We start from the raw sequence: 17,284 nt of genomic DNA on the forward strand, positions 1-17,284 counted from the left end.
ATGCAACTAGAGTGATTTGAAATGTGACGCCCTTGATCAGAAGGCGGTACCCACCTGACCCTAAACAGGCCTACTTAGACGGAAAGTACTGCATTTCCAAGTACTTTTATTGGAATGCCACAATTCATGTTTCGCTTATCCAAGTCTGATAACCACATCTTCTCTCTTGTGAGCGGGCATGCAGTGCACTGAATCCCAAGAAACTCTAGAAGCAGGTTAGCTAATCTATGCTCTCATAGGGTAGCACAAGTTGTCTTTAGGGTGTTAGTCCAACAGAAACATTCCAACCACATTAGAAACGTTAATTATTGTTTAGTCTCATTGTTAGTGCCATGCATTAGCACTGATCTAATTATATTCTGTGTTGGTATTACTCATGTAGTAAGCAACAGGATGATCCTGTTGAAAAAAGCACTTTTAAACATATAAGGTGTATTTTCTGACTGCAGTACCTGTGTGTGCAATTCTGAACAACAAAGTTGGGTTTGAATTACAACTGCATCACTGACCTCTTTACGGGACTGTTAGTAACCTAGAAAGTATGGCCAGCACACAGACAAGTATGCTTAGCGGGGTTGTAATGGGCTACAACAACCTAGACTTTAACATCGGTGCTCTTAAATAAGTTCAAAAGGGGGTGGTGATGGACGGAGCATCTGAACCAATCAAACACTCACACCCAGTCAAAAGATGTGGGTTTGATCCATCACCGTTCTTTAGCCCACTCTGCCACCCCAGTTCAGACATGGCTATATGCAAATCAGTCTGACCCTGTGCCTCATGGGAACAGTCCAGCCCGAACTGCAAGCCATGCCTTCCCTGGACCGGAAACAAGATTCCGAGGTCCGGTTTCTGGCATTCCAGCCGTCTTCAGCCCGGCTTGCTTGAATCCAGTGGCAAAGTGAGCAAGGGACTCACATCTGAACATACCCTGCCACACTTATGGCAGCCAAAGCGGTACAAAAGGGGGTGGTGATGGACGGAGCATCTGAACCAATCAAACACTCACACCCAGTCAAAAGATCTGGGTTTGATCCATCACCGTTCTTGAGCCCACTCTGCCACCCCAGTTCAGACATGGCTATATGCAAATCAGTCTGACCCTGTGCCTCATGGGAACAGTCCAGCCCGAACTGCCAAGCCATGCCTTCCCTGGACCGGAAACAAGCTTCCGAGGACCGGTTTCTGGCATTCCAGCCGTCTTCAGCCCGGCTTGCTTGAATCCAGTGGCAAAGTGAGCAAGGGACTCACGTCTGAGCATACCCTGCCACACTTATGGCGGCCAAAGCGGTACAAAAGGGGGTGGTGATGGACGGAGCATCTGAACCAATCAAACACTCACACCCAGTCAAAAGATCTGGGTTTGCTCCATCACCGTTCTTTAGCCCACTCTGCCACCCCAGTTCAGACATGGCTATATGCAAATCAGTCTGACCCTGTGCCTCATGGGAACAGTCCAGCCCAAACTGCCAAGCCATGCCTTCCCTGGACCGGAAACAAGCTTCCGAGGACCGGTTTCTGGCATTCCAGCCGTCCTCAGCTCAGCTTGCTTGAATCCTGTGGCAAAGTGAGCAAGGGACTCACGTCTGAGCATACCCTGCCACACTTATGGCGGCCAAAGCAGTACAAAAGGGGGTGGTGATGGACGGAGCATCTGAACCAATCAAACACTCACACCCAGCCAAAAGATCTGGGTTTGATCCATCACCGTTCTTTAGCCCACTCTGCCACCCCAGTTCAGACATGGCTATATGCAAATCAGTCTGACCCTGTGCCTCATGGGAACAGTCCAGCCCGAACTGCCAAGCCATGCCTTCCCTGGACCGGAAACAAGCTTCCGAGGCCCAGTTTCTGGCATTTCAGCCGTCTTCAGTCCGGCTTGCTTGAATCCAGTGGCAAAGTGAGCAAGGGACTCACGTCTGAGCATACCCTGCCACACTTATGGCGGCGAAAGCGGTACAAAAGGGGGTGGTGATGGACGGAGCATCTGAACCAATCAAACACTCACACCCAGTCAAAAGATCTGGGTTTGATCCATCACCGTTCTTTAGCCCACTCTGCCACCCCAGTTCAGACATGGCTATATGCAAATCAGTCTGACCCTGTGCCTCATGGGAACAGTCCAGCCCGAACTGCCAAGCCATGCCTTCCCTGGACCGGAAACAAGATTCCGAGGTCCGGTTTCTGGCATTCCAGCCGTCTTCAGCCCGGCTTGCTTGAATCCAGTGGCAAAGTGAGCAAGGGACTCACATCTGAGCATACCCTGCCACACTTATGGCAGCCAAAGCGGTACAAAAGGGGGTGGTGATGGACGGAGCATCTGAACCAATCAAACACTCACACCCAGTCAAAAGATCTGGGTTTGATCCATCACCGTTCTTGAGCCCACTCTGCCAGCCCAGTTCAGACATGGCTATATGCAAATCAGTCTGACCCTGTGCCTCATGGGAACAGTCCAGCCCGAACTGCCAAGCCATGCCTTCCCTGGACCGGAAACAAGCTTCCGAGGACCGGTTTCTGGCATTCCAGCCGTCTTCAGCCCGGCTTGCTTGAATCCAGTGGCAAAGTGAGCAAGGGACTCACGTCTGAGCATACCCTGCCACACTTATGGCGGCCAAAGCGGTACAAAAGGGGGTGGTGATGGACGGAGCATCTGAACCAATCAAACACTCACACCCAGTCAAAAGATCTGGGTTTGCTCCATCACCGTTCTTTAGCCCACTCTGCCACCCCAGTTCAGACATGGCTATATGCAAATCAGTCTGACCCTGTGCCTCATGGGAACAGTCCAGCCCGAACTGCCAAGCCATGCCTTCCCTGGACCGGAAACAAGCTTCCGAGGACCGGTTTCTGGCATTCCAGCCGTCCTCAGCTCAGCTTGCTTGAATCCAGTGGCAAAGTGAGCAAGGGACTCACGTCTGAGCATACCCTGCCACACTTATGGCGGCCAAAGCAGTACAAAAGGGGGTGGTGATGGACGGAGCATCTGAGCCAATCAAACACTCACACCCAGCCAAAAGATCTGGGTTTGATCCATCACCGTTCTTTAGCCCACTCTGCCACCCCAGTTCAGACATGGCTATATGCAAATCAGTCTGACCCTGTGCCTCATGGGAACAGTCCAGCCCGAACTGCCAAGACATGCCTTCCCTGGACCGGAAACAAGCTTCCGAGGACCAGTTTCTGGCATTTCAGCCGTCTTCAGTCCGGCTTGCTTGAATCCAGTGGCAAAGTGAGCAAGGGACTCACGTCTGAGCATACCCTGCTACACTTATGGCGGCGAAAGCGGTACAAAAGGGGTGGTGATGGACGGAGCATATGAACCAATCAAACACTCACACCCAGTCAAAAGATCTGGGTTTGATCCATCACCGTTCTTTAGCCCACTCTGCCACCCCAGTTCAGACATGGCTATATGCAAATCAGTCTGACCCTGTGCCTCATGGGAACAGTCCAGCCCGAACTGCCAAGCCATGCCTTCCCTGGACCGGAAACAAGCTTCCGAGGACCGGTTTCTGGCATTCCAGCTGTCTTCAGCTCGGCTTGCTTGAATCCAGTGGCAAAGTGAGCAAGGGACTCACGTCTGAGCATACCCTGCCACCTTATGGCGGCTAAAGCAGTACAAAAGGGGGTGGTGATGGACAGAGCATCTGAACCAATCAAACACTCACACCTAGTCAAAAGATCTGGGTTTGATCCATCACCGTTCTTTAGCCCACTCTGCCACCCCAGTTCAGACATGGCTATATGCAAATCAGTCTGACCCTGTGCCTCATGGGAACAGTCCAGCCCGAACTGCCAAGCCATGCCTTCCCTGGACCGGAAACAAGCTTCCGAGGACCGGTTTCTGGCATTCCAGCCGTCTTCAGCCCGGCTTGCTTGAATCCAGTGGCAAAGTGAGCAAGGGACTCACGTCTGAGCATACCCTGCCACACTTATGGCGGCCAAAGCAGTACAAAAGGGGGTGGTGATGGACGAAGCATCTGAACCAATCAAACACTCACACCCAGCCAAAAGATCTGGGTTTGATCCATCACCGTTCTTTAGCCCACTCTGCCACCCCAGTTCAGACATGGCTATATGCAAATCAGTCTGACCCTGTGCCTCATGGGAACAGTCCAGCTCGAACTGCCAAGCCATGCCTTCCCTGGACCGGAAACAAGCTTCTGAGGACCAGTTTCTGGCATTCCAGCCGTCTTCAGCCCGGCTTGCTTGAATCCAGTGGCAAAGTGAGCAAGGGACTCACGTCTGAGCATACCCTGCCACACTTATGGCGGCCAAAGCGGTACAAAAGGGGGTGGTGATGGACAGAGCATCTGAACCAATCAAACGCTCACAACCAGTCGAAAGATCTGGGTTTAATCCATCACCGTTCTTTAGCCCACTCTGCCACCCCAGTTCAGACATGGCTATATGCAAATCAGTCTGACCCTGTGCCTCATGGGAACAGTCCAGCCCGAACTGCCAAGCCATGCCTTCCCTGGACCGGAAACAAGCTTCCGAGGACCGGTTTCTGGCATTCCAGCCATCTTCAGCTCGGCTTGCTTGAATCCAGTGGCAAAGTGAGCAAGGGACTCCCGTCTGAGCATACCCTGCCAAACTTATGGCGGCTAAAGCAGTACAAAAGGGGGTGGTGATGGACGGAGCATCTGAACCAATCAAACACTCACACCTAGTCAAAAGATCTGGGTTTGATCCATCACCGTTCTTTAGCCCACTCTGCCACCCCAGTTCAGACATGGCTATATGCAAATCAGTCTGACCCTGTGCCTCATGGGAACAGTCCAGCCCAAACTGCCAAGCCATGCCTTCCCTGGACCGGAAACAAGCTTCCGAGGACCGGTTTCTGGCATTCCAGCCGTCTTCAGCCCGGCTTGCTTGAATCCAGTGGCAAAGTGAGCAAGGGACTCACGTCTGAGCATACCCTGCCACACTTATGGTGGCCAAAGCGGTACAAAAGGGGGTGGTGATGGACGGAGCATCTGAACCAATCAAACACTCACACCCAGTCAAAAGATCTGGGTTTGAACCATCACCGTTCTTTAGCCCACTCTGCCAACCCAGTTCAGACATGGCTATATGCAAATCAGTCTGACCCTGTGCCTCATGGGAACAGTCCAGCCCGAACTGCCAAGCTATGCCTTCCCTGGACCGGAAACAAGCTTCCGAGGACCGGTTTCTGGCATTCCAGCCGGTTTCAGCCCGGCTTGCTTGAATCCAGTGGCTTGAATCCAGTGGCAAAGTGAGCAAGGGACTCAGGTCTGAGCATACCCTGCCACATTTATGGCAGGGTATGCTCAGACTCGGGCTGGACTGTTCCCATGAGGCACAGGGTCAAGTCTGAATTGCATATCGCCATGTCTGAACTGGGGTGGTGTGGAGTGCAAAAAAACGATGGATTTAGGCCCAGATCTCTGTACTGGGGTGAATGTATGACATTGTTCTGTATTCTGTCCATCAACTGGTGTTTTGCATTTGTCACCCCGAGTGGGATGGGTATGCTCAGACGTGAGTCCTATGCTCTCCACACCACTGGAGTCAAGCTATCCTGGCTGAAGACGGCTGATAGCCAGAAACCAGTCCTAGGATGCTTGATTCCGGTCCAGGAAAGACATGTCTTGGCAGTTCGGGCTGGACTGTTCCCATGAGGCACAGGGTCAAGGCTGGTTTGCATATGGCCATGTCTGAACTTGGGTGGTGTGGAGTGCAAAAAAACGATGGATTTAGGCCCAGATCTCTGTACTGGGGTGAATGTATGACATTGTTCTGCATTCTGTCCATCAACTGTTGTTTTGCATTTGTCACCCCGAGTGGGATGGGTATGCTCAGACGTGAGTCCCATGCTCTCCACACCACTGGAGTCAAGCTATCCTGGCAGAAGACGGCTGATAGCCAGAAACCGGTCCTAGGATGCTTGATTCCGGTCCAGGAAAGACATGGCTTTGCAGTTCGGGCTGGACTGTTCCCATGAGGCACAGGGTCAAGGCTGATTTGCATATGGCCATGTCTGAACTGGGGTGGTGTGGAGTGCAAAAAAACTATGCATTTAGGCCCAGATCTCTGTATTGAGGTGAATGTATGACATTGTTCTGCATTCTGTCCATCAACTGTTGTTTTGCACTTAAATAAGTTCAGGCATCCGTGGGTGGAAGGCCAAACCTCGTACAATTAGGCCACAGCACTAGTTTAAGCAACGTTGGTCTGCCCCCAATTTGGATATCATGCCAGAATGCAGCTCTGTAGACCAGTGGCCGTCCACTACTCTTAGGAAGAGCAATTGGAGTCGATAAATAGAATACACTGTTAAAAATAACCTAGTTACATTGAGTGGTAGAAATAAGGATAAGGAGGTCCCTGGCCAAAAGTGCCATAAAAGTCCAAAAAAAGACCACAGTAGAATACAGTAGAGGTCAACCTGAAGGTCTCATTAAACCTGAAGGGCAGTGCCTAATTTGAGCTGGTGGTTTCCGGTGCTCAGCACCAGCACTTATTTTTCAACACCGGGGCGTGTAACAGTCTGCCACATGGTGGTGCTGTATGTCTAGTTTAAAAATGAGCAAAATAACAGTTGTTTATTTAATCAATATACATTACAAATGACTATTGACTTCTGCCAAAGCCATTCTTATAGCTTTGGGGGCCTGAAATAAGCTGAATTATCACACCTGAAAGGGTGTGATGATTAGTAATTGTGTTGTTGCTGCCATTGGCATTGCTGAGAGGGGCAATGGGTGGGGCAAGCTGCAGTGGCCTACTGACAAGGGGCCCTGGGACATATCTTTTTGCAAATTAAGCACTGCTGAAGGGAAATCAATTGACTATAGAGGGATGTAGTCATGTATCTACAAACAAAATCTCTATGCTTTGGTTAAGGTCCTCTTTGACATATAGAAGAGTGTTATTAAAGCCTGCTGTTCACAAATGCTTTGTTCCAGATTCACTTTCTTCACAGTTGAAACAATCAAGGGAGCTGCTGCACATCATTCAAGCCATAGGCTGTCACTGTTTAAAAATAAGTATAGTTACCTCCCTTTGGCCCATCTTGAACCCTTAATTTTCCTTAATTTCAGCTCTCACATTTCTTTAGTCATGAGAGACATAGATTCTGATGCTTCCGTGCAATATCCAGGGTAGAGGGAGAAATGTGTGACCTGGAGAAACCCCGCTTAGATCTACCCGGCGCAGGCTAGCAGAACGCTGAATCGAAAGTTGTACAAAGGTTTTACCCTCCAAACCTCTTTGTTCCTCCTAACTCTAATACCTCTCTACCTAGTACCCTGTAGCCTTTGCTGAATCCTCTCTACCTCCATTGCTCTCTTTTCGCTTCCTAGTCCCCAGTTTCTATTCCCTCATGCTCTCTGCCCCCCTTGCTCCCACTTCCTTATCCTGTATGTTAATCCCTTGGGATATTCCCAACCCAACATTCTTCTTATATCTATTTGCTTCGCTTCCATGTCTAGTTCACTTCCACTAGTTTTGTGTAAGACCATGTATCACCGTTGAAGTTACTGTGTAAAGCGCATTTACACCATTGGTGATCATGCACTATATAATTCTGTGAAATAAATCAATTAAATGCAATGGAGCTGCATTACACTAAATACCTGGATTCCATTATTGGATACAGCAGTGGAGGCACCTGCAACCTTTTTACAACAGTAGTGAATATTTATAATACTAGCGGTCAGGTGGTCCCCACCACAAATGGTGAAGTGCTGCTTGGGCCCACAAGGGATTGTGGGTGTAGTCAACAACATCACCCTCACCCCATTGGTGCTCATTATTTTGGTGGAGGAGGACGTATGCTCTCCTCAAGACCCTCGCCCCCAACACAATCCATCGTATGCGAAAGGACTGTGGGGCCACTGCGGGTCTGTTGTAGGCAGGGAGCGGGGTGGCTTTGCAGCTTCCTTGCCTGGGACAAGCTCCAACAGTAAATAAAGTAGTGAGCGCATCATACAACAGTATGCACTGCAGGGGTCATGATGATGATGATAAAAGCGTTGTATAGCGCAACTTAGCCCGTAGGCGTCAAGGCGCTGAGGATGGAAAAGTCTGTGTGGAGGAGGACGAGGAGTACCAACTAGCAAGAGAATTCACTGAAGAGCCAAGTCTTCAGGGCCTTCCGGAAAAGGAGATAGGATGATTGAGCCTTGAGCTCCACTGGAGGGGAGCTCCAAAACCTTGGAACGAGGGAGGAAAAAGCCCTCCCGCCCCACTTTGCTTTAGCAATTCTGGGAGTGGCAAGGAGATTTTTATTCGCTGAGCGCAGGGCCTGCCGGGGATATGGCGGGACACAAGTGAACAAATATCTTTTGCCCCAAGTCCATGCAGGGCACGGTGAGTAAGGCACAAGGCCTTGAATTCAATCCTTGCTTGCATGGGGAGCCAGTGCAAATTTTTCCTGATGGAGGAGCCTGATGACCGCCTCGGAGCATCAACAACGAACCTTGCGGCCGCGTTTTGTATAATCTGGAGACGCTGGACAAGTTGCTTGTTAATTCCTAGATAGAGTACATTACAATAGTCTAATCTTGAGGTTATGAGGGCCACCGTAATCTGTTTTGTTTACGGGCTTCGATCGACAGATAATGAGTGATTTTCTTTAAGATTCGCAGAACCCCACAACAGGTTGAGGCAGTCCTGCTAACCTGTTTATCAAAGGAAAGCGAAGAGTCAAAGATTACACCCAGATTCCGGGCAGACTGAGAGGGCGTGGGGCAGGCACCTAGAGCAGAAGGCCACCAGTCAATAGACCAGGTCTCCTGCTTGCCACCGAAAATGAGCACCTCCGTTTTCTCCCCGTTTAACTTAAGGTAATTTCTCACCATCCAGTTTGCAACTGCTTCCATGCAGGCTCTAAAATTAAGGGCAGTGATGTCAGTGGTTTGCGAGATGGAGATCATGATCTGAGTGTCGTCAGCGTAAGATACGACCTCCAGACCAAAGGATCTGACCAGCCTGGCCAAAGGTGTTACATAAATATTAAAAAGCGTGGGGCTCAGGGACGAGAGCTGAGGGACCCCACACTGCACAGGCTTGATGGGGGAAAGATAGTTGCCCAGCTTGACCATCTGTTCGCGTTGAGCCAGAAAAGATGTTAAAAGGCTAAGCGCGGGTCCCTCCACTCCTATCTCTCCAAGGCGCATGGCCAAGATGGAAGGGGACAGGGAAGGGTGTGGCTCAATGGTTAGAGCGGCAGACCCTGATGCAGTAGTCTGGCCGGGACCAGGGTTCAATTACCGCCTTGGCGGGTCTCAGGCTCAATTTCCTCGGACCTGATAATTCTCGTCTCGGTGCCTATTCTAACCATGAGTCCCACTCTGCACCTCTGGGCATTAGCTTGCTTAATCTCTACAACGGCCCCAACAACGCTGAGGATGCCTGACTTCACCTTGGGGGTGCCCAGGAGTGGACTCCTCACAGGGAAAGGCCAGGAAGGGTTCCTCGGCGGTATTCGTACAAGCGCCGAGATGCCTACGGGTAGTCGTGCGCTATACAAGTGCGTAATCATCATCATCATCAAAAGCGGCTGTGAGGTCGAGCAGGACCAGCAAGGTAGTCTGGCCACTGTCGACCTTAGCACGTATGTTGTTAGTGATAACTGTGAGGGCGGACTCGGTGCTGTGAGCCTTCCGAAAACCGTGTTGGGATGGGTCAAGAAGCCTGGTGTGTTCTAAGAAAGCGCTCAAATGGGTGTTTAAGTGGGCTTCTAACATTTTCGCGGGAGCAGGGAGCAAGGAAATAGGACGAAAATTCTTGAGGGTCCCTGGGTCTAATGTGGGTTTCTTAAGAAGGGGTTTAACAATGGCTAATTTCCATAGCTCCGGGTAGACACCCTCGTGGATTGCCCGATTGATGACCTCCAGGAAGGAAGGGAGTAAGACGTCTCTGCACTCCTTGAAAATTTTAAGAGGGCAGGGGTCAAGAGGCGATCCCGACTTAAGGGCATCCAAGTGCAGATTAAGTTGTTCTAATGTTAATAAAGGAAAGTTGGTAAGGTGGCAACCCTGAGGTCTAACAGAAATCGAATCTAAAGAGGGTGCCACTATGTCAGAGGGGGGCCCTAAATCATGGTTGAGGGCTTCTAGACCTGCATGAATATCCATAATTTTCACATGGAAAAAGGTGGAAATCTGGTCGCAGAGGTCCTGAGAGGCAACAATGGGGTCGGGAGATTGAAGGGCACATCCACAATTTTGAATAGTTCCCGAGGGGAGCTGAGTGAGGTGGTGATATTGATAAAGTGAGATTTATTTGCCGCCAGCACTGCGGTTTTATACTCCTTGAGAAGTCTTTTGTGATTATCTTTTTCCATGGGGTCAAGGTGGAGCCTCCAAAGCCTCTCCTGCTTCCTACTTCCCTGCCTGAGTAATCTAAGGGTGTCTGAATACCAGGGTGCTGTGGGGCGTTTCCTTGCGGAATAGTGCTGCTTCAGCGGGGCCAAGGTATCGACGGCCTTGGAGATGGCATTATGAAGGTCCAGAGCCGCCGTGTCGGTGCCTTTAAGTGAAGAGGTCATGGAGCAGGACAGAAGTGGGGCTAGGGTTTCATTTTTTATCCCCTGAAGGTTTCTCTTTAATTCCCATCTGCTAGGATCTCCTAGTGCAGCAGTGGGATGAGGGGTAAAAAAATCAAAGGGGACGGCCATGTGGTCTGACCAGGACAGGGGGAGGGGGATCCCTACCTTTAATCTGAGGTCATTGGAGAACACACCGGCCACCGGCCAGTGGCATTGTAAAATCTAAATATGGTGCTTTGTACTTTATCTAGCCACTCTAATAAGGAGGAGTGGTTGAGTACTGATGGTATATTTTCATTCAAAATGGTGCACATTTATATTGCGCCTTAAAATGGTTCAGCATTCCAGATATTCGAGTAAAGACACTTTCAAGACATTATGTTAAAATTAATTCTCTCCACACAGAAGGAACCAAGAAAGGATTTTTATTCTGTTACTGCCTGGCAGTCTGCTCAACGGTTAAATCCAACAGTCGGATATGGCACCTTTCAACTGTAATAGAATGTGGGAGTTACGAAGGATGGGAAGGAGCGGGGGGACAGGTAAGAGAGGAAAACGGGGAAAACCAATACACAGTAAATACAATATATATATATATATATTACAACACCCTCTCCTTGCGGAAAAGATTTGAGCCGCACTCCGACGGTGAGTTAGGTAAATCCTTTATTCATGCAGAGGCTAATTCCGACGCGTTTCGGTCAACCTTTGACCTTCTTCATGGGTAAGCCTTGGAGCATCAGCCATCACACCAAACAATCGCCTCCATTTAAAAGTTTTTGGCCCCTAGTGTCTGCTCTAATGGAGTATCTTTCTAAGGCATGCTAGAACTTGTGGTGTGTTAACAGTTCAAACGCTCCAGTGGGTGATGCATTCGGTGTGTTTGAATAAAATCAATTGCTGCTCAACGCTGCTCCCTCGCATCCCTATTTTCGAGGTTGCTGGAGACCATACCAGAGCCAGTCTCTGGTGGCGCACTGTTGAACCTCTGACGCTTTCATGGACTCCAGAGACGGTTCAATTTCGGGCAGCCATGCCGCGCTTTTGGCGGTGCGTTGCTCGCGGCAGAACCAAACAGCTGAAACATTAGAACATCCTCTCCTTGCGGAAAAGATTTGAGCTGCACTCCTACGGTGAGTTAAGTAAATCCTTTATTCATGCGTAGGCTAATTCTGATGCGCTTCGGTAAACCTTTGACCTTCTTCATGGGTAAGCCTTTGAGCATCAGCCATCACACCAAACAATTGCCTACATTTAAAAGTTTTTGGCCCCTAGTGGCCACCCTGATTGAGTATCTTTCTAAGGCATGCTGGAACTTGTGGTGTGTTAACAGTTCAACCCCTTCAGTGGGTGATGCATTCGGTGTGTTTGAATAAAATCAGTTGCTGCTCACCACTGCTCCCTCGCATCCCTATTTTCGAGGTCGCCGCTCCTTTTTCTCTTCTCTCCTTCAGAAAAAACGCACTCGCAGGGGCAGTTGCATCAGTTTATTAGAGCAACAAACAGACGGGTTTCAGATTGTGCCTTTCTCAATGTATAGCGCACACGCCAGAAACGGATAGTGGTTACCCCACCAAATTTGCAGTCGACGTAGTCGATTTATATATTGGTTTGGCACCAATACAAACGCTTAGTTTAGTTTATTTTAATAAATCATGCCCTGATTTTTCAGATTGAATTGTCTGCCCATTGAAAACGATTGATTCCCTTGGTCCCCCCTTTCTCCTGACTACAAGTCCCACAAGCCTTCTCCTTCCTAGAAAAAGAGCCTGGTATGTAGACTCTTCTTATGTACATACTGGTAGTGAATGCATTTTTAAAGTTGAGGCTTTCATTTAAAAAAAATGGTGAAACGCTTTTTTCTTTGCATCTTTCAGACACAAAGAATAAAAGCCCTGATGAGAGCCCAGGGACACTCGTCCTGGTCTCGAAACGCGTCGGCAGCTTTGGTGGAATAGAGCATTATCAATAAACAATATTAGGCTTGGCCAGTACAGACATTATCAATTTTGAGTCATTCAGTTGTTCTCTATTCCCCATTCTTTTGATTTTTCCATTCATTGATTCTATATGTATGTGATATTTGTTTTCTGTTATGTATTAATTTTGTTGTAGGATGTTGGATATTTAAATATTATTTTGACACTGTTCTGTTTCTATGTTTATCAAACCATTTGTATATAAATTGAATGTACAGTCCTTATTTCTGTCTATTGATGTTAAAATATATTTCTAAAATGTAAAAATAATTGGCATTGAATAAGCATGCCTGGTTGGGATGTAATAAATATTTTTCTAACCTGAAAACGTTTTTTCGTTCAAGTAAGAGTGGTTGAGGCAATTTTCATGTTGTATGCATTAATAAGGGTCTAGCCTTAACCACGTTTTCATAGACCTATCTCCTTTGGGTTCCAAAATCAATGGTTAGAGCGGCAGACCCTGATGCAGAGGTCTAGCCCGGGACCAGGGTTCAATTCCCGCCTCGGTGGGACTTGGGCTTAATTTCCTCGGACCTGATAATTCTCGCCTCGGTGCCTATTCTAATCATGGGTTCCACTCTGCAACTCTGGGCAATAGCTTGCTTAATCTCCACAACTGCCCCAACAATGCTAGGATGCCTGGCTTCACCTTGGGGGTGCCCAGGAGTGGGCTCTTCACAGGGAAAAGCCAGGAAGGGTTCCACAGCGCTGAGATACCCTCATGGGTCGATTCGTGCGCTATACAAGTACTACATTTACATTTACATCTCTTACCCCAGACTGGTCACACAGCTCCGCGAGATGAGGTTTTGCTGGCAGCCCGTGTTAATCATGGCTCTCACTTCCTGACCGTGGCACTGGAGAGGAAATAAAAAAGAGATATTAGGAGAATTAAGCAACTAAATCCTCGTCTTTATCAACAGCCTCTTGTTTTCTGTAGAGCGTGGGTGTCCGTGCTCAGTGCGTATTAAATATTAAGGCAGGGAAAATAAATGAGATGATTTTCCAGGGATTTGCTAAATCAGAGACAAAAGTATTTCACACTCAAAGCTTCCAGTAAAGAATTTGAATGTGACACCCACCTAGAACAAAAAGTGACCAGCAGCCAGAATTGGTTCTCTTGGCTTTGGTATTCAGAGGCGTGCCTCACCCGACTTCAGCACTCTTTATGTGTTGCACAGTTTCAGTCCCTTCCTTAGGTTTTGAGGTGCTGAAGCTAGCAAATGGGCATTATTTAGACATAGGCAGTTTGACCTTCAAAACCGGCAAGCCTGTGTGACTGTGCTACCTAATTCACACGCCCTGTATCGTTGTTTCTCGAAATGGCTTCCTATTATATACATGGCAGGAGCTGCTTCAGTAGCAACTATAATAAGGGTCACTGGAATTGTGCAGCACAGAGGCTCACTTTCTGTGACAGGGTTGACTAAATTTTGCAACAGAAAAGGCAAAAAAATACGGCTGATGAAGAGAAAAGAGAAGCAATTATCTAAATAATAAATACATTTTGAAAGGCTTCAGATTTCAGGCAATAAAAAGAGTTAGTCTGAGTTAAAGGGTTTTATTTTCAAATCTTTTAGTTTTTCATCTACTTATTAAGCATTACTCTTTAGATTTCAGCATTAAAGTTAATATAATCCATCAATCAATATTTGATTATGTAATAGAACAAGATTCTTTGTTAAAATAACAGTCAGTATAGTGATAATCCAACAACGGTGTTTTATAAAGGAAACTCCCTATTCTAACAAAATTGGTATAGTGAGAGAAAAGGTGTCACTTCGGATACCCAATGAAGAGTTCGGAAGAGATAGATCAATGCGCAAGCAAAAACCTTTGCAAATCAGACTAGAAAGTATTCACAGTCATTAATCAGCAGACATCTAGAATTTGACTAAATAACTTTTCATGTAGAGAAGTCAAGAATATCAGAGATGAATAAGTTGTCAGAATGTCGTGGAAAGGAATCTACCCTACTCCATTCTAATTTTCTCATCATTTAAGACTACTCCTACAGGAGGTGTTATTGCTCCCACTAATTGTGCCCATCATTTGGACTACATGAGTGTCTATAGGGGAGGGGGGTCATTGTTGAAGTGCCTATGCTATTTACATGATACATCTTAGGAAATAGCAAAGCTGAATAGCAAACCCCCTCCCAATCAGCTGGCAACTGAAAATAAACATCTTGTCCACACACAAAACAAAGTCCAAGAATAACTGCTTCTTCCCCTGTTAATATTTGTATAAGCCCCCCCGAAAACTTCAAAAGGGTGTTCATAATTACTTATTCCAGTAAGTCTTTTTATAACTTGATTTGTTTGTTTGTAGGAACATAATTTACATTCTTGTCTTCTATCTAATTTCAATTTTGGATAAACCATTTTCTTTTAATATTCATCTTCTAGACATTTCTTAAAATGTCTTCATCTTTATTTGTGCTACAGAAGAATTGGGCTCCTCTTTCCTCTAATGTTAATATGAATGGCTTTTCTTTTTTTTTTGTATATATTTCTTTTTATTGAAACTTTTAACAACATGAACAAAAAGAAATAATCAAGGCAGTACAATCAATCGAATGGCGGTGCGTCCTGCGGGGAGGAAAGCATAAGATCATAATACAATCAATGACATTGCAGGATGAGAGGATTGAGGGATACAGCAAGTCCTGAGACAATCAAAGCAACATGATAGCAGGAGTGTCGGGTCAAGGGGAGGGAGGATCCGCCACCAAGTGTGTGAAGGGGGGTGTACATATATCTCCCCGGTAGGAATTCCATTGACCCCAAATCTTACACCACTTGCGGGGCCTGCCACGGGCCACATACACCGTCTTCTCCCTGAACATACACCAATCCATATTCTTCTTCCATGCCAGAACTGTGGGTGGCCTCTGGGAGCCCCACAACTGGGCGATATCCCTCTTGGCGATCATATAGCCATGGGTCACCCACTGAGTCTGTGACAAATCATAGTCATTCGGTTCCCACACATTCAACAAGCATTGTCTAGCTTCAGGCAATAACGCAACACCCGTGACCTCCTCCATTACTGCATGCACTCGATTCCAGAAACGAACAACCGCCGGGCACTCCCAGAGTATGTGAAGAAAGGTGCCCGGAAGGCCACAACCACGCCTGCACAGCCCATCTGAAGCATAACCCATACTGACCAAGCGCGGACCAGTAACATAGATCCTGTGGAGAATCTTAAGCTGCACCAACCTAAGGCGGGCCGGAATTGCGACCTCTTTCGGCGAGGATATGGCCAGCTGCCAGTCTTCATCATCTAACTCCAAACCATCGCCAGTCCAAGCTTCCCTGAGTCGCTGTAAAAGGTCAGTCCTATCGTTTATCAACTTTTTATAAATAAGCGATATCGTACTGTCGGGAACGTGCCCATCCAGCACCCGATCCTCAAGTGGTGACGCCTCCGGAACAGTAGTACCCGGAGGGAAAACCGCCATCAGCGCGTGTTGGATCTGAGCATATCTAAAAAAACTCCCTGTCACTCAGGTCATACTCCAATCTCAACTCGTCGAAGGTTTTAACCCTACCCTTAGTCCACACATCATTCACCCTGCATATACCAATCACGTCCCATCTACCAAAGCCTTTTGTCTTCCATAGGGAGCCCAGCCTCTCGGAAGCATAAAGCGGAGTAGCGCGTGTAAGTCTATTCTTCCATCCCATGGCAATATTCGCACGATGCCACACTTGCACCGCTATCTTGGTAGGGCCAGTGAGCAGCTTCCCTGCAGATTTCGTATTAAGCGCCCTATTGTAGTCACCACCAGGCAGCAACCATCTATCCATTTCGAACGCGGGGTTCGACGTGGGATCATACATGCCGTGATTAATCGCCCACAGTTGGGAGGCCCAGTAGTAGCGCTTAATATCCGGGAGAGCAATTCCACCGTCATACCAAGTAAGTGTCAACTTGGCAAGTGCTATGCGAGACCGTCCACCCCATATCAGTTGTCGCTGCAAGCTTTCAATCTCCCAGAAATAGCTGGTCGGGATGGTATCGCAAGTATTCTGTAGGGCATATAAAAATCGGGGTAATGACATAATCTTAAATAGAGCCGCACGCCGAGCGGGGACAACGGAAGCCTACGCCATGCCACAACATCAGATCACAAGCGCTGAAGCGGGGGCAGCAGGTTACGTTCATAGCGAACCACAGGATCCAAGGTGATAAACACCCCCAAATATTTGAAACCCGCGTGTACCACCTGTATTGGGCACCCACGCGGCAAGAGAGGAGGATCTCCCGAGAGACTGTACACGCAGGATTTGGACCAATTGATCACGAGGCCAGAATTTTTACCGAAGGAAGTCAAGACATCGAATAGCACTACCAGTGACTTCCGAGGCGACGTGAGATATAACAGGATGTCGTCAGCGTAAAGTGATATCCGGTCCTCGAAATCAGGGGTCCAGCGTATACCCTTCATTGACGGCTCCCAACGCAGCCAAGCCGCTAAAGGTTCCAAAGCAAGAGCAAAAAGAAGCAGAGACAACGGGCATCCCTGGCGAGTACCCCTTCCGAGAGAAAATGAGCCAGAAACACGACCGTTAACAACCACCTGAGCCAAGGGGTCTTGATATAATAGTTTCACCCAACTGTTGAAAACTGGGTCAAAACCAAACTTGGCAAGGACAGCCCAAATATATGGCCATTCCAGCGTATCAAACGCCATTGTGGCGTCCAAAGAAGCCAAAATGGCCGATTCACGCAGCGAGGACGCTCTCGCAAGGGCGCCATGCAGACGCCGAAGTTT

General features: G+C 47.9%; 1 protein-coding gene across 1 annotated transcript in view; it reads right to left on the minus strand.

Moving 5' to 3' along the window:
- The window catches only part of NRIP2 (nuclear receptor interacting protein 2), a 412,018-nt gene that overhangs the window by 31,462 nt on the left and 363,272 nt on the right, over positions 1-17,284 (minus strand). Inside the window, exon 3 of the mRNA XM_078673728.1 lies at positions 13,276-13,358. Within this exon, the coding sequence (XP_078529854.1) occupies positions 13,276-13,358 (83 nt within the window). The remainder of the gene's footprint in view (positions 1-13,275; positions 13,359-17,284) is intronic.

This window comes from Lissotriton helveticus, chromosome 1_1 (assembly GCF_964261635.1).
Source record: "Lissotriton helveticus chromosome 1_1, aLisHel1.1, whole genome shotgun sequence".
Taxonomy (NCBI): Eukaryota; Metazoa; Chordata; class Amphibia; order Caudata; family Salamandridae; genus Lissotriton; species Lissotriton helveticus.